This window comes from Oncorhynchus mykiss, chromosome 13 (genome assembly GCF_013265735.2).
Source record: "Oncorhynchus mykiss isolate Arlee chromosome 13, USDA_OmykA_1.1, whole genome shotgun sequence".
Taxonomy (NCBI): Eukaryota; Metazoa; Chordata; class Actinopteri; order Salmoniformes; family Salmonidae; genus Oncorhynchus; species Oncorhynchus mykiss.
This window is the reverse complement of record NC_048577.1, coordinates 6,857,076-6,878,803: the sequence shown is the minus strand read 5'-3', so window position 1 is coordinate 6,878,803 and position 21,728 is coordinate 6,857,076. Positions and strand designations below refer to the sequence as shown.

The following is a 21,728-nucleotide window of genomic DNA, read 5'->3' as shown; positions in this document are numbered from 1 at the left end:
ACTCATGGCCAGAAATGGTGAGAAAATTATTCTGCAATTGTTTATGATATGCATTATGTTTATAAATGAAATATTGTCTACTTGATACATTTTACATTACGGTATTCAGACGTAGGCTATGGCCAGTCAATGGAAAATGTGAACTGTCTGGTTTTACAGTTTAACTTCGGGTCGGAGCTATATAGAGCTAAATACTTGAAATAGCTCATCTGTTTACTACTATTCTATTGACTACTGTGAAGTAGGTCCAATTAGAGATGGGACAAATGGTAGGAGAGCTGGAGAGGTCACAGTCAAACTTCGATGCATAAGAACCAGTGTGAAGCTCTAAAAGGGCCTTCCTTACATAAAGCCGTATATACCGCTATCTAAACCTACATAAACATGATTCATTGGAGTCTCCTGTCTTAAAGAACATATTCAGGGCGTTCTGGCATATGGTCCTAAAGAGGAGGTCATAGTGGTTACAGGCAGGGTAGCCTAGTGGTTACAGGCAGGGTAGCCTAGTGGTTACAGGCAGGGTAGCCTAGTGGTTACAGGCAGGGTAGCCTAGTGGTTACAGGTAGCCTAGTGGTTAGAGCGTAGGACTATTAACTGGAAGGTTGCAAGTTCAAACCCCCGAGCTGACAAGGAACAAATCTGTTGTTCTGCCCCTGTTCCTAGGCCGTCATTGAAAATAAGAATTTGTTCTTAACTGACTTGCCTAGTTAAAAAAAATAGTATTGCATTCCCAGACAGCTGTTTAGTGGAAATACTGACCATGACAAACCATGTCCACAAATCAAATAAATACACTTTCAAAATAACCCCTTATCATCATCCCTGCTTTATTTCAATAAACATTAGTCAAACTTCAGAACAAACTTCTCTCCAGTGCGAGTTAGCTGGTGTTTCTTTAGGTCTCCTAGGCTACTGAACCTTTTCCCCTCACACAGAGCAGAGGTACGGCTTCTCACCTGTGCCAGTGAAAAGGTAGGTCTTCAAATTTGACGACTGACTGAATTGTTGTGGAAATTCTTACACTGGGACACTCAAAGTCAATATTAAAATGAATCACCCTTTATTGTCAGCAAGCTGGAGAGGTCACAGTCAAACTTAGATGCACCAAGTACCAGTTTAGGACACCAAAGATAAGATGCAAACAAAACATTTTATTCATTACAGAACCTTTCCACAGCTGTTTTTTTTGGGGGGGGGGAAATATAAACTGGTGAAACTACCCCCACATTGATAATAGAGTTAAGGCTTATCCCCTATGTGAGCAAACTGGTGTCTTCAGATTTAATGACCCAGCTTTTATCCTGTGTGAGTTCTCTGGTGTTTCTTTAAAGCTGATGATTGACTGAAACTCTTCCCACAATGAGAGCAACAGTAAGGCTTCTCTACTGTGTGGGATAGCTGGTGTCGCTTAAGGTTTCCTACCAGACTGAAACTCTTCCCACACTGAGAGCAGGCGTGAGGCTTATCTCCTGTGTGAGTTATCTGATGAGTCTTCAGAGTTGATAAATGACTGAAACTCTTCCCACACTGAGAGCAGTGGAAGGCCTTCTCTCCTGTGTGAGTTATCTGGTGTGTCTTCAGAGTTGATGATTGACTAAAACTGTTCCCACACTGGGAGCAGTGAAATGACTTTTTTCCTGTGTGAATCAGCTGGTGTTTCTTTTGGAAATATAAACTGGTGAAACTATCCCCACATTGAGAGCAGTGGTAAGGCTTCTCTCCTGTGTGAGTTATCTGGTGTGCCTTCATTTCACATAACCTGCTGAAACTCTTCCCACATTGAGAGCAGAGGTAAGGCTTCTCTCCTGTGTGAGTTAGCTGGTGTTTTTTCAGAGTTGACAACTGACTGAAACTCTTTCCACATTGGGAGCAGTGGTAAGGCTTCTCTCCTGTGTGAGTTCTCTGGTGTGACTTTAAGTCTCTTGGATGTCTGAAATCCTTCCCACACTGAGAGCAGTGGTATGGCTTCTCTCCTGTGTGAATTAACTGGTGTGCATTTAGGTTGGCTAACTGACGGAAACTCTTCCCACAATGAGAGCAGAGGTAAGGCTTCTCTCCTGTGTGAGTTAGGTGGTGTTTTCTCAGAGTAGATAACTGACTGAAACTCTTTCCACATTGGGAGCAATGGTAAGGCTTCTCTCCTGTGTGAGTTCTCTGGTGTGTCTTTAGTTGATCCGAATGACTGCAACCCTTTCCACAAATGGTGCAGTGGTATGGCTTCTCTCCTGTGTGAGTTATCTGGTGCGTCTTGAGTTTGCTTGGTGTTTCACATATCTTCTCACATTGACCACACGGGTATGTCATAATCCTTTTTTGAGTCTGTTTTGATTTGAGGTGAATTGGACAAATAAAGCTGCCTCTGCAATCTGAGCAGGGTTGGGGCCTACAAGTGTGTCTTCTCAACTCCTCTGGATCATAGAAACTAGTGAAGCAGTCCATGCAGTGGTGATGTTTCAGTCTTGAGTTCCTCCGTCTGTGTTGTTTATGGTTTCCTGATGCTGTGGAACTGGGCTCACTGTCTGAACCTGGGTTGGAGCTCTCTCCTGTGGGAACATGAACAGATATGGGGTTAGAATTAGGAACAGCATTGAAATGGTTTTTGAAAGACTTGTTTAAACGCCTAATGCAGCAGTTTTGATATCAATATCAAACCATTTATTGGGTAACAATTGAACAAAAATATAAATGGTAGAAGCAATAATTTCTAAAATTATACTCATAAAAGGAAATCAGTAGACTGAAAAACATTCATTCGGCCCTAATCTATGGATTTCACATGACTGGGAAAACAGATATGCATCGGTTGGTCACAGAAACCTTTAAGAAAAGGTAGGAGTGTGGATCAGAAAACCAGTCAGTATCTGGTGTGACCACCATTTGCCTCATGCAGAGCAACATCTCCTTCGCATAGAGTTGATTAGGATGTTGATTGTGGCCTGTGGAACGTTGTTCCACTCCTCCTCAATGGCTGTATGAAGTCGCTGGATATTGGCGAGAACTTGAACAAGCTGTCATACACATCGATCCAGAGCATCCCAGACATGTTCAACGAGTGACATGTCTGGTGTGTATGCAGGCCATGGAAGAACTGTGACATGTGACTGGAAATCTTACTCAAAACGAGGAAAATGAAGTATGCTGGTATGTGAATAATGAAAAAACATTAAGGCTAATATTTCAAGGCACTCTCAGTAGACCATTTAAAACCCCTTTATTATTAGGCTACTGGGCTAATGGCCAGGATCAAAAGACACCTATGTGATGCTGTTAAACCAGCCAGAGTAGGGTAGGCTGTTTGTAAATACCAGATTCACCAGCACAAAATGAACATCTCTCTACCATGGACACTGTGTGTCATGGCTGGATAGGTTGTGGTTCCACTCTCTGAACCAACTGTGTTACCAAGGAGACCTGCTGTTTGTGGGTCTGAAACGTTCCTTTTAGAGCTGCATGAAACTGTCAGTGTTTTTAAGGACACGCCTCCAATATTGCCACCCCTCCCACCTCAGCACAAGTGAGCTGATGTTACACAGATGTTAGACAGGTACATAGCTGAAACTGTCAGTGTTGTGTGTTTTTAAGGAGTGATGCGGAAGCACAGAAAGGGGCTCTGAGGACACATCCTTCGCTGGATCAGCACACACCGTCACCACCGGCTCCACCTCTTGAGTGGGGGCCGGAGAGCTGGCCCGAGGAGATGCCTTGCATTCGGGCACCGCCCCCAGAAGGGGGAGAGAGCGGGTCATCGACGGAACGAGGAAGAGATAGACTAGAAGTCGAATGGGTTAAACTGATGCAGGAGTTGGGGATCGAGGAAGCATCTGTCATTAGTAATGTTTCACAGTAACATGTCAAACTGACCCTTTACAGAAATAGCTCGCCACAAGGTTAGAATGTGACTCAGCGCTAAAGCTGACCTGGTCCCGAAAAGAGGATATAAGGAGAGTGCCTTCCTTAAGAGGGCATGATAGTGCTACTATGATAGTGCTACTTGACTTATCACCGACAGACAGGTCGTGACACTTCAACTATCATCAACCTAATAGGTCATATCTGACTTTCATACTCTAAAACAATTGTATCTCTTGACTTTGACTTCTGAACGAGACATACTGAGACAACTACCCTCCACACTACTCGTGATGAATACATCCACCTCCTAACCAGAGTGGATAAACAGAGTCAGTGGTGTTATAAGTTTTATTTGTCTCAAACCGTTCTCTTCAGTAAATCATAGTACAAACTTCTAGTAGGAGAAACAGATACTGAGTGATTGGATAAGCCTCTGGAGCAATTGTGAGTAGAAGAACATACTCTTTGGGGACTAACCAGGTCAACCTACATTAAAGGTAATTAACTGCTTGTTGTAATACATATAAGGCATTAATAGTAGTAAGTGTTTTGATGATGTTTGATGTTATAGAACAAGGACAAAGAAGAAACTGTAATAACGTGTACAACTGTGTGAACTGCAAACATTGAATAAAAAGTAGAAACTAGACCCAAAACCCTCGGGGAGAGAACGCCTCTGACACTCCCAATCTAGGGGAACAAGTCTAGTTTCTACACTAAAGACAATATGATGGTTTGGACATAATAATCATTTTATTGTAACAGTTATCCTCTATATTAATACTCAAGTAGTATTAGTCGACGGACATAGACTGTAAATCGTAACTAAGGTATAGCTTGCGTGAGTCTAGATATAAGAGCATACAAAGGGAAAGTAAAACAAGAGGTACTCTAAGTCTGATTGATATTATCTAGGATCCTGAAACAAGAGGTACTCTAAGTCTGATTGATATTATCTAGGATCCTGAAACAAGAGGTACTCTAAGTCTGATTGATATTATCTAGGATCCTGAAACAAGAGGTACTCTAAGTCTGATTGATATTATCTAGGATCCTGAAACAAGAGGTACTCTAAGTCTGATTGATATTATCTAAGATCCTGAAACAAGCCTAACGGCATCACATAAGTCTAATCTCAGAATAAAAGGGCAGGATACATAACCAGGCCAGTCCGGCGGACTTGTGAGTCACCTGTTAGCCTGTGAGTCACCTGTTAGCCTGTGAGTCACCTGTTAGCCTGTGAGTCACCTGTTAGCCTGTGAGTCACCTGTTAGCCGGGTGACATAAGAACTTGAGTGAGACGACTTGTATCACCCTCGACGGGGAACCTTAACGGTCTAACCTTAACGGTCCTATAGCAAAATCCCCTACCGCGACAGGACACGCCTCCAATATTGACACCCCTCCCACCTCAGCACAAGTGAGCTGATGTTAGACAGGTACATAGCTGAACCTGGCATTGGGGCTGGAAAATGCCAGCGCTCATGTTCTTACATGTTAAAATTCCAAACTAAAGTGTGTTTGACACTTGGGCCTCTAATCGCCAGCTGAAAACAGGCCCAGAATGTTAAAGCCCCCATGAAATATTTATAATATCATTTTTTAAATGTTTTTATTTTACTATGCAAGTCAGTACATAGTAAAATAGTTATTTCTTTTTTTAGCTACTGTGTTATTGACTTGTTTATTGTTTACTCCATGTGTAACTCTGTGTTGCAATCTCTGGAGCAATTGTGAGTAGAAGAACATACTCTTTGGGGACTAACCAGGTCAACCTACATTAAAGGTAATTAACTGCTTGTTGTAATACATATAAGGCATTAATAGTAGTAAGTGTTTTGATGATGTTTGATGTTATAGAACAAGGACAAAGAAGAAACTGTAATAACGTGTACAACTGTGTGAACTGCAAACATTGAATAAAAAGTAGAAACTAGACCCAAAACCCTCGGGGAGAGAACGCCTCTGACACTCCCAATCTAGGGGAACAAGTCTAGTTTCTACACTAAAGACAATATGATGGTTTGGACATAATAATCATTTTATTGTAACAGTTATCCTCTATATTAATACTCAAGTAGTATTAGTCGACGGACATAGACTGTAAATCGTAACTAAGGTATAGCTTGCGTGAGTCTAGATATAAGAGCATACAAAGGGAAAGTAAAACAAGAGGTACTCTAAGTCTGATTGATATTATCTAGGATCCTGAAACAAGAGGTACTCTAAGTCTGATTGATATTATCTAGGATCCTGAAACAAGAGGTACTCTAAGTCTGATTGATATTATCTAGGATCCTGAAACAAGAGGTACTCTAAGTCTGATTGATATTATCTAGGATCCTGAAACAAGAGGTACTCTAAGTCTGATTGATATTATCTAAGATCCTGAAACAAGCCTAACGGCATCACATAAGTCTAATCTCAGAATAAAAGGGCAGGATACATAACCAGGCCAGTCCGGCGGACTTGTGAGTCACCTGTTAGCCTGTGAGTCACCTGTTAGCCTGTGAGTCACCTGTTAGCCTGTGAGTCACCTGTTAGCCTGTGAGTCACCTGTTAGCCGGGTGACATAAGAACTTGAGTGAGACGACTTGTATCACCCTCGACGGGGAACCTTAACGGTCTAACCTTAACGGTCCTATAGCAAAATCCCCTACCGCGACAGGACACGCCTCCAATATTGACACCCCTCCCACCTCAGCACAAGTGAGCTGATGTTAGACAGGTACATAGCTGAACCTGGCATTGGGGCTGGAAAATGCCAGCGCTCATGTTCTTACATGTTAAAATTCCAAACTAAAGTGTGTTTGACACTTGGGCCTCTAATCGCCAGCTGAAAACAGACCCAGAATGTTAAAGCCCCCATTAAATATTTATAATATCATTTTTTAAATGTTTTTATTTTACTATGCAAGTCAGTACATAGTAAAATAGTTATTTCTTTTTTTAGCTACTGTGTTATTGACTTGTTTATTGTTTACTCCATGTGTAACTCTGTGTTGCAATCTGTTCACACTGCTATGCTTTATCTTGGCCAGGTCACAGTTGTAAATGAGTACTTGTTCTCAACTAGCCTACCTGGTTAAATAAAGGTGTTCTCAACTATCCTACCTGGTTAAATAAAGGTGTTCTCAACTAACCTACCTGGTTAAATAAAGGTGAAATAAAAAAACAACATTAAAAAAATGTACAAGTTCTTATTTACAATGACGGCCTACCAGAAAGCAAAAGGCCTCCTGTGGGGAAAGGGGCTGGGATTTAAAAGAAATATAGGACAAAACACACATCAAGACACCACATAAAGAGAGACCTAAGACAACAACATAGCATGGTGGCAACACAACATGACAACATGGTAGCAACACAACATGACAACATGGTAGCAACACAACATGACAACATGGTGGCAACACAACATGACAACATGGTAGCAACACAACATGACAACATGGTAGCAACACAACATGACAACATGGTAGCAACACAACATGACAACATGGTGGCAACACAACATGACAACATGGTGGCAACACAACATGACAACATGGTGGCAACACAACATGACAACATGGTAGCAACACAACATGACAACATGGTAGCAACACAACATGACAACATGGTAGCAACACAACATGACAACATGGTAGCAACACAACATGACAACATGGTGGCAACACAACATGACAACATGGTAGCAACACAACATGACAACATGGTGGCAACACAACATGACAACATGGTAGCAACACAACAAGGCAACAGCAAAAAACATGGTACAAACATTATTGGGAACAGACAACAGCACAAAGGACAAGAAGGTAGAGACAACAATACATCACGCGAAGCAGCCACAACTGTTAGTAAGAGTGTCCATGAGTGTCCATGAGTGTCCATGATTGAGTGTTTGAATGAAGAAATGGAGATAAAACAGTCCAGTTTGAGCTTGTTTTTTTTGCAGCTCATTCCAGTCGCTACCTGCAGCGAACTGAAAAGAGGAGTGTGCTTTGGGGACCTTTAACAGAATGTGACTAGCAGAACGGGTGTTGTATGTGGAGGATGAGGGCTGCAGTAGGTATCTCAGATAGAAAACCCTCTTTTGCCTCTCCCCCCCTAAAGAAGCATCAGCCAGTGCATCATGCGACAGGTATACAGAGATGACCAGTATGCAGAGTAGTATAAAGTGCAGTGATGTGTCCTATAAGGAGCATCGGTGGCCACTCTGATGGCAGAATGGTTAAATCATCACTGGCTGTCTAATAAATCACTGTGTTTATTTCATGAAAATAACTTCAAATATATTATTTTATGATTTATTTCCCTGAGCCTCCTTTTGCCATTGAAATTCTCAGTCTGATCTTCTGGGCATGTTGATACAAATGTAAATATATTTACATACACAGCCCTGATTGGCGGATAGAGCCTACCCCGCTTACCCCTTCAAAGTAGGAGGATACAAGTGCAAATAAAAGATGACTGGTTATTCTGATCAGATTGTGATGTCATGATCTGGGCCAAAAACTCCATCCCACCTGAACAGGTTGAAATTCCAGGAATTATTTTCAAAACAGTAACACGTTTTTAACTGCACTGCCCCTTTAAAACGAGGGGAAACCAAGTTACTCTTCAGAAAGAGCCACCAGATTGGTGTAAATAATAGTTCTGGAATCTCCTGTGGCTGTCAATACACCAACCGCTCTCCGTACTAAACTACTGAACTTACCTGGGTCAGTGTTACCATCTACTTCTTCCCTGTTCTCCACTTCTGTGACCACCCTCTCCTCCTCCGCCGCCGCCTCCTCCTCCTCTTTGAGGGCCATCTGCTCCTCCTCCTCTTTGAGGGCCATCTGCTCCGCCGCCTCCTCCTCCTCTTTGAGGGCCATCTGCTCCTCCTCTTCTTTGAGGGCCAGCTCCTCCGCTGCCTCCTCCTCCTCCTCCTCTTTGAGGGCCATCTCCTCCTCCTCCTCCTCTTTGAGGGCCATCTCCTCCTCCTCTTTGAGGGCCATCTCCTCCTCCTCTTTGAGGGCCATCTCCTCCTCCTCTTTGAGGGCCATCTCCTCCTCCTCTTTGAGGGCCATCTCCTCCTCCTCTTTGAGGGCCATCTCCTCCTCCTCTTTGAGGGCCATCTCCTCCTCCTCTTTGAGGGCCATCTCCTCCTCCTCTTTGAGGGCCATCTTCTCCTCCTCCTCCTCTTTGAGGGCCATCTCCTCCGCCATCTCCTCCTCCTCTTTGAGGGCCATCTCCTCCTCCTCTTTGAGGGCCATGTCCTCCGCCTCCTCCTCTTTGAGGGCCATGTCCTCCGCCTCCTCCTCTTTGAGGGCCATGTTCTCCGCCTCCTCCTCTTTGAGGGCCATGTCCTCCGCCTCCTCTTTGAGGGCCATGTCCTCCGCCTCCTCTTTGAGGTCCATGTCCTCCGCCTCCTCTTTGAGGGCCATGTCCTCCGCCTCCTCTTTGAGGGCCATGTCCTCCGCCTCCTCTTTGATCTCTACCTCTTCTTTGACTTCTCTCTCCTCCTCTTCCTCTTTGACTATCACATTGAGTTCCAGTGGTTGACTACAGTCCTCCAGCTTCACTAAGACCATCTCTGGACCCCACTGTGAGCTTCTCTGTGCTGGAACACCACAGTAAGAACCCGAGGACTTGGGTTCAGACATGGAAGGCTATAGTAGGATTCAAAAGAGGCACAAACAAAATGTAAGATGAGTTTCACAAACAGGGTGAGTTTCACAAAATACTGGAACAGCTTAGCTAACAAAGACATATTCCATCCATACTAATACAAAGACATATTCCATGTATACTAATACATTTTGCTAGCTGGCATTGCTGTGGCAAAGGTACAGCTAGCGTTGACAGTGTCGAGGTAGTTGGTTTAGCTTGAACTTACAGACCAATTCAAATGTCACCTTTCTCACTAGGATGAAACGATCTAGCTAGATAGACATTTTACCAGCAAGTTAGATTGACGCAATCGCGAACCAAGATGTAATTTCATTTGTAATCTCTAAATTAACAGTTAGCTAATGATTAAGGTTAGCTACTTTTATTGAGTTTGATTTATCTAAAGCTGGCTAAATAGCTAACGGCTTGCTAACTAGCCATGCTAACTTACTAGATAAGGGTTGCCAATAGATTTATGCCATTTTAAAGATGGACAATGCACATATCACATAGTTAACATGTCTGTCTTAATAACAAATAACGTTATCATTCACAACAAAATCTTGAAGATAAACTCACTTTGTCGGTATGACAGAAAGCCAGTTAGCTTGGCTAGCCGTTTAAATGGGTAATTTAGGAAGCAAGCTAGCTAATGTTAGCACAAATGGATTTGTTTACACGCGATCTGTTGGACGTGGACAAATAATCCCACTACTAATGTTAACCTAAGGAAAAATTACAGAATATGTTAGAAATCTTGATCTTACATTGAAACTGGAATTGGCAGCTCTTGTTGTTCTAGCTATCTGGCGTAACTTTTTCGGTGAGGATTAACTTCTTCTTTGGTATAATGGCGTCCGCAACAATTATATGTGCGTTCCGCCACCTAGTGTACAGGTGGATAATAAGGACCCACAAAGGGGAAAAAATGCATGGTAAAAAATAAAAACCTATACAAAACTGAGCAACGAAATGTTAATTAAACTAAATCAGCCTGCTTTTCTGTTTAATCAGGTTCCTACACAGGCTCAGAAGGATCCTGTGATGGCGGGACTTTTCCTGGCAACAGTAGCCCATGCAGTGTTTCTGCCGTTAAGTCTTGGAGGCCCAAAAACTTCTCCGACACCTTTATTAAGTTTGCCGACGACACAACCGACAACGATGAGACAGCCTATAGGGAGGAGGTCACAGACCTGGCCGTGTGGTTACAGGATAACAGCCTTTCCGTCTGCTCCATTCTCATCGAAGGCTGTCGTGGAGCAGCTTCAAGTTCCTTGGTGTCCACATCACCAACAAACTATCATGGTCCAAACACACCAAGACAGTCGTGAAGAGGGCACGACAACACCTTTACCCCCTCAGGAGACAGAAAAGATTTGGCATGGATCCTCAGATCCTCAAAAAGTTCTACAGCTGCAACCACTGGTTGCATCACTGTCTGGTATGGTAACTGCTCGGCCTCCGATCGCAAGGCACTACAGAGGGTAGTGTGTACGGCCCAGGACATCACTGAGGCCAAGTTTCCTGCCACCCAGGACCTCTATACCAGGCGGTGTCAGAGGAAGGCCCTAAGAATTGTCAAAGACTCCAGCCACACTAGACTGTTCTCTCAGCTACCGCAAGGCAAGCGTTACCGGAGAGCCAATAGATCCAAAAGGCTTCTTAATAACAGCTTCTACACCCAAGCCATAAGACTCCTGAACAGGTAATCAAATGGCTACCAAGACAATTTGCATTGCCCCCCCCTCAACCCTCTTTTACGCTGCTGCTACTCTCTATTTATTATCTATGCATGGTCACTCCACCTACATGTACATATTACCTCAATTACCTCGACTAACCGGTGCCCCCGCACATTGACTCTGTACCGGTACCCCTGTACATCAACACCACTTCTGGTTACTATGACTACACAATGTCAACACCATACCACTCCTGGTTACTATGACTACACAATGTCAACACCATAACACTCCTGGTTACTATGACTACATTCACTTTTCCTGAAGCCTTCTTCACCGTCCTCGTGACTTCAAAAGAGTTTCCCAAATAAACATCATTATCCAAAAAACGTTCTCCAACAAGCAACGATTCATCAGACTCATTTTCACAACAATTTCTCCCTTTTTGTTCCATTCTTGGACTTCACTGTTGTCCACTCATCCTTCTCGCTAACTGTCCTCGACGTGCTTTCAGCACGACACTTCTGCTTCCTCCATCATCCCTATAGTGTCATACCAGGGTTAAATTTATTCGATGAGGTTTAACAGAGGTTGGCATCCAAGAATTATTGCATTACAGCCACCTACTAGAATGGAGAATATCTCCATTATACTTTGCTTGAAAAAATGAATAAACAGATACTCTGCCATCTAACACTACAGTAGATATTCACAGTGTCAGTCAAAAGTTTGGACAAACCTACTATTCCAGGGTTTTTCTTTATTTTGATGATTTTCTACATTGTAGAATAATAGTGAAGACATCAAAACTATAAAATAACACATACTGTACAGAATCATGTAGTAACATAAAAGGGATTAATAAATCAAAATATATTTTATTTGAGATTCTTCAAAGTAGCCACCTTTTGCCTTGATGACAGCTTTGCGCACTCTTGGAATTCTCTCAACGAGCTTCATGAGGTAGTCACCTGGAATGAATTCAATTAACAGCTGTGCCTTCTTAATTCATTTGTGGAATTTCTTTCCTTCTTAACACGTTTGAGCCAATCAGTTGTGTTGTGACAAGGTAGGCGGTGGTATACAGAAGAGCCCTATTTGGTAAAAGACCCAAGTCCATATTATGACAAGAACAGCTCAAATGACATGGTCAGTCAATCTGGAAATATAAGAACTTTGAAAGTTTCTTCAAGTGCAGTCGCAAAACCCATCAAGTGCTATGATGAAACTGGCTCTCATGAGGACCGGCAAAGGAAGGAAAGACTCAGACTTACCTGTGCTACAGAGGATAAGTTCATTAGAGTTAACTGCACCTCAGATTGCAGCCAAAATAAATGCTTCACATAGTTCAAGTAACAGACACATAACATCAACTGTTCAGAGGAGACTGTGTAAATCAGGCCTTTGTGGTCTAATTGCTGCAAAGAAACCACTACTAAAGAACACCAATAAGAAGAAGAGCCTTGCTTGGGCCAAGAAAGACAAGCAGTGGGCATTAGACCGGTGGAAATATGTCCTTTGGTCTGATGAGCCCAAATTTAAGACTTCTGGTTCCAACCGCCATGTCTTTGTCTTTGTGAGGAACTTTTCTTAAACGGAAGCAAATGGAACGAAACAGGGATAAACTTACCTTTGTCCAACAGAAACTCTAATGTGCAACTGTTGGACTAATGACTAATGATTAAACCCGAGATCAGCTAGATGCAGGCAAGTGTGCAAGGCAGTATTGAACGCGTCTGTCACCTTGATTCCTCTAAATTATCTCGACCTGTGCACCTATGTTTTAAACTTTAATTCATAGGCCAGGTTGTAGCATCCTCGTGATGGGTAGAGGGAAAATGAGTATCGTGTAGTAGCCTAAACCTATCGATGTTCCATTGATCTGGATGAATGGAATATGAATGACAGTCATCCAGTCTGCTGTAATAGAAATAAGGCTCATACATTTAATATATATATTCCTTCTCATCTTAAAACGGCACCGACCGCCACAGCTTTACTTACAGTATAGCCTACCTGTAAAACACCAGATATAATGACTCTTCAACCCTCCATAATAAAGAGAGACAGGATACTTACAATAGTTGTATTTATTTTCTGCCATTTAGAAGTTTTTGTTGTATACATTTTCCGTGACTAAATTATATATTTTTTCTTCTTTTTTTAAAAAGCGATGTAGAAATCCAACTAGAATATATGATGTCTGTGATTACTCAGGATTCTCTATGGACAGATATTAGCTATGGATTCCACAATGTCAACTTCACTCAGTTTTCTCTGCCGTGCTGCCTTTTTGGTGATTCCTGAAATAAGGATATGTTCACAATAAAGCCTTATCATACCAGCTTTATTTTAAGAACATGGTAAGGAATCTCTCCAGGGTGAGTTAGCTGGTGTTTCTTTAGGTCTCCTAGGAGACTGAATATTTTCCTCACACTGTGCCAGTGAAATGGTGGGTCTTCAAATTTGTTCACTGACTGAAGCTTTCCACACAGGGAGCAGCTGCCACAATCCTTTGCAAGTCATTTTTTACCCCCTTTATCTAACAAGGTAAGTTATTATTAGTCATAATTAGCTGGTGTTATTTTGGAAATAAACTGGTGAAACTATCCCCACATTGATAGCAGAGTTAAGGCTTCTCCCCTATGTGAACAAACGGGTGTCTTCAGATCTAACGACACAGCTTTTCTCCTGTATGAATTCCCTGATGCTTCTTCAAATTTGCTGATTGACTGAAACGCTTCCCACACGTTGCGGTATTGAGCGGCGGTGTTGTTTCTCTCCTGTGTGAATTACGTTACGTTAGGTGGACGTTAGGTGGTGTAAATGACTGACACACTTCCCACAATGAGAGCATTGTTAAGGCTTCTCTACGGTGTGGGTTAGTTGGTGTCTCTTTAGGTTTCCTACCAGACTGAAACTCTTTCCACACTGAGAACAGTGGTAAGGTTTCTCCCCTGTGTGAGTTATCTGATGTTTCTTCAGAGTTGATGAATGACTGAAACTCTTACCACACTGGGAGCATTGGAACAGCTTTCCACCCGTGTGAATCAGCTGGTGTTTCTTTAGGAAATATAAACTGGTGAAACTATCCCCACATTGAGAGCAGTGGTAAGGCTTCTCTCCTGTGTGAATTAACTGGTGTGTATTTAGGTTGGCTAACTGACTGAAACTCTTCCCACAATGAGAGCAGAGGTAAGGCTTTTCTCCAGTATGAGTTAGGTGGTGTTTCTTTAGGAAATATAAACTGGTGAAACTATCCCCACATTGAGAGCAGAGGTAAGGCTTCTCTCCTGTGTGAGTTATCTGGTGTGGCTTCAGTTCAGATAACGTGGTGAAACTCTTCCCACATTGAGAACAAAGGTAAGGCTTCTCTCCTGTGTGAGTTAGTTGGTGTCTTTTCAGACTTGATAACTGACTGAAACTCTTTCCACATTGGGAGCAGTGGAAAGGCTTCTCTCCTGTGTGCGTTCTCGTGTGTGACTTTAATTCTCTTGGAGATCTGAAATCCTTCCCACACTGAGAGCAGTTGTATGGCTTCTCTCCTGTGTGAATTAACTGGTGTGTATTTCGGTTGGCTAACTGACTGAAACTCTTCCCACAATGAGAGCAGAGGTAAGACTTCTGTCCTGTGTGAGTTAGGTGGTGGTTTCTCAAAGTTGTTAACTGACTGAAACTCTTTCCACATTGGGAGCAGTGGTAAGGCTTCTCTCCTGTGTGAGTTCTCTGGTGCGTCTTTAGATGGTCCGAATGACTGCAGCCCTTTCCACAAATGGTGCAGTGGTATGGCTTCTCTCCTGTGTGAGTTCTCTGGTGCGTCTTTAGTTTGCTTGGTGTTTCACATCTCATCCCACATTGACCACACGGGTATGACGCCATCGTTTTTTGAGTCTGTTTTGATTTGAGGTGAGTTGGACAAATAACACTGCCACTGCAATCTGAGCAGGGTCGGGGCCTACAAGTGTGCCTTCTCAACTCCTCTGGATCATAGAAACTAGTGAAGCAGTCCATGCAGTGGTGATGTTTCTGTCTTGAGTTCCTCCGTCTGTGTTGTTCATGGCTTCCTGATGATGTGGAACTGGGCTCACTGTCTGAACCTGGGTTGGAGATCTCTCCTGTGGGAATATGAACAGATATGGGATTAGAATCAGGAACAGCATTGAAATGGTCTTTAACAGTCGTTTTTAAATCAATATCAAACCATTTATTGGGTAACAACTGAGTACTTCACTTTAATACACTGAACAAAAATATAAATGCAAGAAGCAACAATTTCAAAAATTATACTCATAAAAGGAAATCAGTGAATTGAAAAACATTCTATCTATGGATTTCACATGACTGGGAATACAGATATGCATCGGTTGGTCATAGATACGGGGCGGCAGGGTAGCCTAGTGGTTAGAGCGTTGGACTAGTAACAAGTTGCAAGTTCAAATCCCCGAGCTGACAAGGAACACAGTAGCTTATGCCTGCCCATACCATAACCCGCCATCATTACCACTCTGTTCACAACGTTATCAGCAAATCACTCGCCCACACGACACCATACACGCTTTCTGTCATCTGACCGGTACAGTTGAAACCGGGATTCATCCGTGAAGAGCACACTTCTCCAGCGTGCTTATGGTAGAGAATTGAACATTAAATTATCTAGCAACAGCTACTGCTCCCTAAAAACTTGAAATATCTTTGGCCTTGTGTTGCGTGACAAAACTGCACATTTTAGATTGGTCTTTTATTGTCCCCAGTTCCAGTTGATCATGCTGTTTAATTAGTTTCTTGATATGCCACACCTGTCAGGTGGATGGATTCTCTTTGCAAAGGAGAAATGCTCACTAACAGTTGAAACCGGGATTCATCCGTGAAGAGCACACAATTTGTGCCCCAAATTTAAATAAACTTTTTGTGCGTGCACATTTCTGGGATGTTTTCTTTCAGCTCATGAAATATTGGACCAATATTTTACAGGTTGCGTTTATATTTTTTGTTCAGTGTAGATTTCCATTGAAATTGGGAAGGGAAAAAAAGAAGCTTTTTAGCAACAAAAAAAAATACTTTCTCCAGGAAGAACTTTGCACAATTTACCACATGGTGACATCACCATGGAAGCCTCAACTCCCGGCCACACAAGTCTGCTGATTACAAGGTCCTGCGTAAAACAGCAACTAACAGGACATTTTTTAATCACACTTTTAGTGTTAGTTTAATCAGCTGTCGTACAAAATGATATAAAACACAGGAAAAACTGAATTTTGAGTGCACTTGGACTTTAAAATCTAGATTCCTTATTTAAACCAATAACAAAGAAAAGGGAAATGTAACCACTCTCAAATTAAATAGACACATCTGAAGATGCAAGGACTGACCATGCATGATATCAAAATGATAGTTTTAACCATGTTTAGAGGCATGTTTACAGATACAGTGTTTGGTTACATTTAACATTGTTTACAAATATTGGAGTAAAACAAGCTTATTTGTTGGGTTCTGATGGGGAACAACCGTTGAACTACGCTCATGTGCCATTTATAAAAGTGATATTCTTCAAGAATCAAATGGGTAAATATCATTAATTTCAAAGTCAAAAAATGGATGTAGCAGCAAAGGATTCTAGATTTAAGAATGTTCCCCATTGTACACAAGGTCCAATGAAAATGTTTACTTCTGCTTTGTCCCTGAAAGACACGGGTTGGAGAGGTCGGAGCAGGGGACTTCCATGCTCTGGCTCCCGTGGAGCAGTTGTTGTGGAGGGTTAAGTGCCTTACTCAAAAGGGCACAACAGCGGGTGATGACGTCTGGGATTTTGATATCAGATAGCAGCAACCTTCCAGTTGCACAGCTCACCTTCCGACAGAGTTCTGGAACCTCCTGGGGCTGCCAACGCACCAACTTCTCTGCAGGACCCGGAATTCAAACTGTCAATCCTTGGTCGCTGGCTCACCTCTCTAACCGTTAGGCTGCCCGCCGCCCCTCTAAACAAACACAATATGGATGTTCCAGGAAAAAAAAAACGCCTCTTCTGCATCGCTTTGATATTTTAAGAAGAAATTGTGCACCAATAATGACTTTTAAAAGCTTGTTATATTAAAATGACCACAGAGAAGTGCAGATGTGTAGCATTTTGACAAGTCCCTCCTGTGCACCTCAGTGGCGTCTTGGACGAGTTTAACCCATCGAACACAGAAACGTATTGACATTTTCACCATCATTGTAAAGCCCTAGTGGTGATGCTTATAGAAAGTCCTTTCTGAACGTCATTATTTATTTCATGTGATTAGTGACTCATTTACGACCGTCCCTCGTTTTAAGGTCAAACCCGTTACGGAAACTGAACGCTCGTTTTAAAGATGGTGAAACTATTCCTTTTTGGAAAGAAGAGGAGGGTGCTCAATCAACGTGAGTCGAGGTGCAATCTAAAAAATAAATCATCATTGCAAAGGAAAATCATAACACTGGCACTTCCCTTTGTGGGATTATTCTGATGAAGGCCAATGTAGACTGAAACATTGACCTTTAACCTTGTTTAAATAAAACAAAGACACTATTCCTTCTACATCGTTTTTTAAGACAGAAACATTGACCATCTAATAGTCAAATCATAGTGTATAAACAGGTGAGCTGGTTCTACTGTATATGGCCATGTTGTGGTGGGAAGCGGAGTGGTTTAGAATAACAGGACAACCCTGTTAACCCTTACAGTGCCGTGAAAACACATTTTCCCCCTTTCTGATTGTCTCTATGACTTGGGATTAGGTCTGGACCTTGAATAGGCCACTCCAGAACTACACGTTTGACAGAGGGCTCTATTTTAACAAACCTAACGCAATGGTAAATATTTGTGCCCATTTTCAGAATCGGAATTATGGGCGCAGTAGCTTGTGGTGGCGTGAAAGAGCTGGGTTTTGATGAATAAACAAGTTGTGGGGGTTGGAGACTTGGCCCCTCACTGGCCAATCAGTAAGCTCCATGGCTAAATATGTGGTTCCTTATATGTTGTGTCTTTACAGTTTTATTTATTGCGTTGTCATCAACTCCAACTAGTTCGTTAAATTGCTTGCCCCATATTTGCTAAATATGTTGAACATGTTTGCAGTCAACATGGTTCTTATTGCATTGCCTCAATGTGGAAATACATGATTAAACATAATGCTATAGCCTAACACTGATATAGGGGTTAGGCCTACTGTAAATTGCAGTCTGATAATGCCAAACAGTCAAAAAGCAAGATTAAATTCACTAGGCTATTGATAAGGCCTATTGATAAGGCCTAAAAAGAATTCTAATCAAAATCGTCCGTCTAAATACAGTTACAGGCACCATGATTTGTTCCCTGTGCGTTTAATACAGACAAGGCAACTTAGACTATGGAGGGTTTTACATAGAAACTATTTCACAGGAGCTGGATAAAGATCCAATATAAAGAGACGGGGGAAATGTCCACTCACCATTATACTGTTGTATTGTTATGTTTTATAAACATCCTTCATCCATCTAACGGGGGAAATGTCCACTCACCATTATACTGTTGTATTGTTATGTTTTATAAACATCCTTCATCCATCTAACGGGGGAAATGTCCACTCACCATTATACTGTTGTATTGTTATGTTTTATAAACATCCTTCATCCATCTAACGGGGGAAATTGCCACTTTCCCATAAATAGATAGAGAAATTGCATTGAAGCCATGTCCCTTCTCACCATGAAACCACGGACGCTGAATCTTTCTAATACCTTTGGTTTTTCGTTTAATTTGATTAAAACCCAAATCTATTTGTTAAACCAACAACAATATTTCTAAATAGGATTCGGGTCAGAAACATCAACTCATAAAATCGCTTCTCTGTGCACATGCCTAAATGTCTTCACACATAACATTTGCAAGTGTATACAAAATACTAGGCTCCTATCAATAGTTGATGGCATTATAGGAGGATGGAATAGTTTGGAGCTGTAGTTGGGGCTGGATAGCTTACTCAAAACGAGGAGAATGAAGTATGCTGGTATGTGAATAATGAAAAAACATTAAGGCAAATATTTCAAGGCACTCTCAGTAGACCATTTAAAACCCCTTTATTATTAGGCTACTGGGCTAATGGCCAGGATCAAAAGACACCTATGTGATGCTGTTAAACCAGCCAGGATTTAGGAGTAGGGTAGGATGTTTGTAAATACCAGATTCACCAGCACAATATGAACACCTCTCTACCATGGACACTGTGTGTCATGGCTGGATAGGTTGTGATTCCACTCTCTGAACCAACTGTGTTACCAAGGAGACCTGCTGTTTGTGGGTCTGAAACGTTCCTTTTAGAGCTGCATGAACCTGTCAGTGTTGTTAAGGACACGCCTCCAACATTGCCACCCCTCCCACCTCAGCACAAGTGAGCTGATGTACCTGTCTAACATCTGTGTAACATTGTTGCACCTGGCGTTATGGCTGGAAAAAGCCAGTACTTGGTGCTCTTACAATTCCAAACTAATGTGTGTTTGACACTTGGGCCTCCTAATCGCCCGCTGAAAAGAGCCCATAATGTTAAAGCCCCCATGCAGTATTTTTAATAAATCACTGCATGTTTTTATTTCATGAAAATAACTTCAAATATATTTGTTATCATTGATTTCCCTGAGCCTCCTTTTGCCCTTGAAATGCTCAGTCTGATCTTCTGGGCATGTTGATACAAATTAAAATATATTTACATACACAGCCCTGATTGGTGGATAGAGCCTACCCCGCTTACCCCTTCAAAGAAAAAGTTACCAGATTGGTGGAAAGACAATAATAGTTTTGGGATCCCCTGTGGTTGTCAATGCACCAGCCTCTCTCCATCCTAAACTACTGAACTTACCTGGGTCAGTGTTCCCATCTACTTCTTCCTCCTCTTCCCTGTTCTCCACTTCTGTGAATGCTCTCTCCTCTGCCCTCTCTGTGACTGCTCTCTGCTCTGCTGTGAATGCTCTCTCCTCCACCTCCTCTGTGACTTCTCTCTGCTCCTCTTTGAATGCTCTCTCCGCCTCCTCCTCCTCTTTGAATGCTCTCTCCTCCGCCTCCTCTGTGACTGCTCTCTGCTCCTCTTTGAATGCTCTCTCCGCCTCCTCCTCCTCTTTGTATGCTCTCTCCTCTGCCTCCTCTTTGAATGCTCTCTGCTCCGCTGTGAATGCTCTCTCCTCTGCCTCCTCTGTGACTGCTCTCTGCTCCACTATGAATGCTCTCTGCTCCGCCTCCTCTGTGAATGCTCTCTGCTCCGCTGTGAATGCTCTCTCCTCCGCCTCCTCTGTGACTGCTCTCTGCTCCACTATGAATGCTCTCTGCTCCGCCTCCTCTGTGAATGCTCTCTGCTCCTCTTTGAATGCTCTCTCCGCCTCCTCCTCCTCTTTGAATGCTCTCTCCTCCGCCTCCTCTGTGACTGCTCTCTGCTCCTCTTTGAATGCTCTCTCCGCCTCCTCCTCCTCTTTGAATGCTCTCTCCTCCGCCTCCTCTTTGAATGCTCTCTGCTCCGCTGTGAATGCTCTCTCCTCCGCCTCCTCTGTGACTGCTCTCTGCTCCTCTGTGAATGCTCTCTCCTCCGCCTCCTCTTTGAATGCGCGCTCCTCTGCCCCCTCCTCTGTGAATGCTCTCTCCTCTGCCTCCTCCTCTTTGAATGCTCTCTCCTCTGCCTCCTCTTTGAATGCTCTCTCCTCTGCCTCCTCCTCTTTGAATGCTCTCTCCTCTGCCTCCTCTTTGAATGCTCTCTCCTCTGCCTCCTCCTCTTTGAATGCTCTCTCCTCCACCTCCTCTTTGAATGCTCTCTCCTCTGCCACCTCCTCCTCCTCCTCCTCCTCCTCTTTAATCCCTCTCTCCTCCTCTTCCTCTTTGACTATCACATTGAGTTCCAGTGGTTGACTGCAGTCCTCCAGCTTCACTAAGACCATCTCTGGACCCCACTGTGAGCTTCTCTGTGCTGGAACACCACAGTAAGAACCCGGGGACTTGGGTTCAGACATGGAAGGCTATTGTAGGATTCAAAAGAGGCATAAACGAAAACGTAAGGTGAGTTTCACAACTGGAACATCTTAGTTAATAAAGGAATATATCTAAATATTCCAGCCACTAATACATTTAGCTAGCTAGTATTGCTTTGGCGATTGTACAGCTAGCGTTAGCAACGTTAAGCTAGTTGGGTTAGCATTAGCTTACTGACGAATTTTACTGTCACTTTCTCACTAGGAAAAAACGATAAACAAATTATCAGCAAGAAGTTCATTTGAAACATTGCCGAACCAAAATAACATTTGATTTGTAATCTCTAAAATGACCAATTAGCTAATGATTAGGTACTGAAATTAAAATAACTAGCTTGCTAGCTAGCCAACCTTAGAAACAGACTAGCTAACTAGCCATGCTAACTTATTAGCTAAGGGTTGCCAATATATCTTTGCCATCTTGAAGATGGACAATTCACACATCACACAATTCACATTACTGTCTTTATAACAAATAACGGTATCATTCACAACAGCATCTTTAAGAGTTGCTTGGCATGATCGATC

The 21,728-nt window shown here is 42.6% G+C and overlaps 2 protein-coding genes and 1 long non-coding RNA gene across 3 annotated transcripts; 1 reads left to right on the top strand and 2 right to left on the bottom strand.

Annotated features, from left to right (window-relative positions):
• Window positions 1–1,037: 1,037 nt before the first annotated feature.
• LOC118938518 (oocyte zinc finger protein XlCOF6-like) lies at window positions 1,038–10,555 on the bottom strand. The gene is made up of 4 exons (XM_036942563.1): window positions 10,281–10,555; window positions 9,054–9,512; window positions 8,576–8,786; window positions 1,038–2,543 (listed from the first exon to the last, which is right to left on the bottom strand). Exons 2-4 carry the CDS (start codon window positions 9,504–9,506, stop codon window positions 1,297–1,299), a joined length of 1,911 nt encoding a protein of 636 aa, XP_036798458.1. The 5' UTR covers window positions 9,507–9,512; window positions 10,281–10,555; the 3' UTR covers window positions 1,038–1,296.
• Window positions 4,691–6,259, top strand: LOC118938173. Its single transcript, XR_005035428.1, has 3 exons — window positions 4,691–4,738; window positions 4,784–4,873; window positions 6,028–6,259. It is a non-coding gene; the product is annotated as an uncharacterized LOC118938173 (long non-coding RNA).
• A 2,712-nt stretch (window positions 10,556–13,267) lies between the features above and the next one.
• Window positions 13,268–20,177, bottom strand: LOC118938172 (zinc finger protein 239-like). Its single transcript, XM_036940061.1, has 2 exons — window positions 20,048–20,177; window positions 13,268–15,310 (listed from the first exon to the last, which is right to left on the bottom strand). The coding sequence occupies exon 2, from the start codon at window positions 15,204–15,206 to the stop codon at window positions 14,055–14,057; it is 1,152 nt and encodes a 383-aa protein (XP_036795956.1). The 5' UTR covers window positions 15,207–15,310; window positions 20,048–20,177; the 3' UTR covers window positions 13,268–14,054.
• Window positions 20,178–21,728: the final 1,551 nt, after the last annotated feature.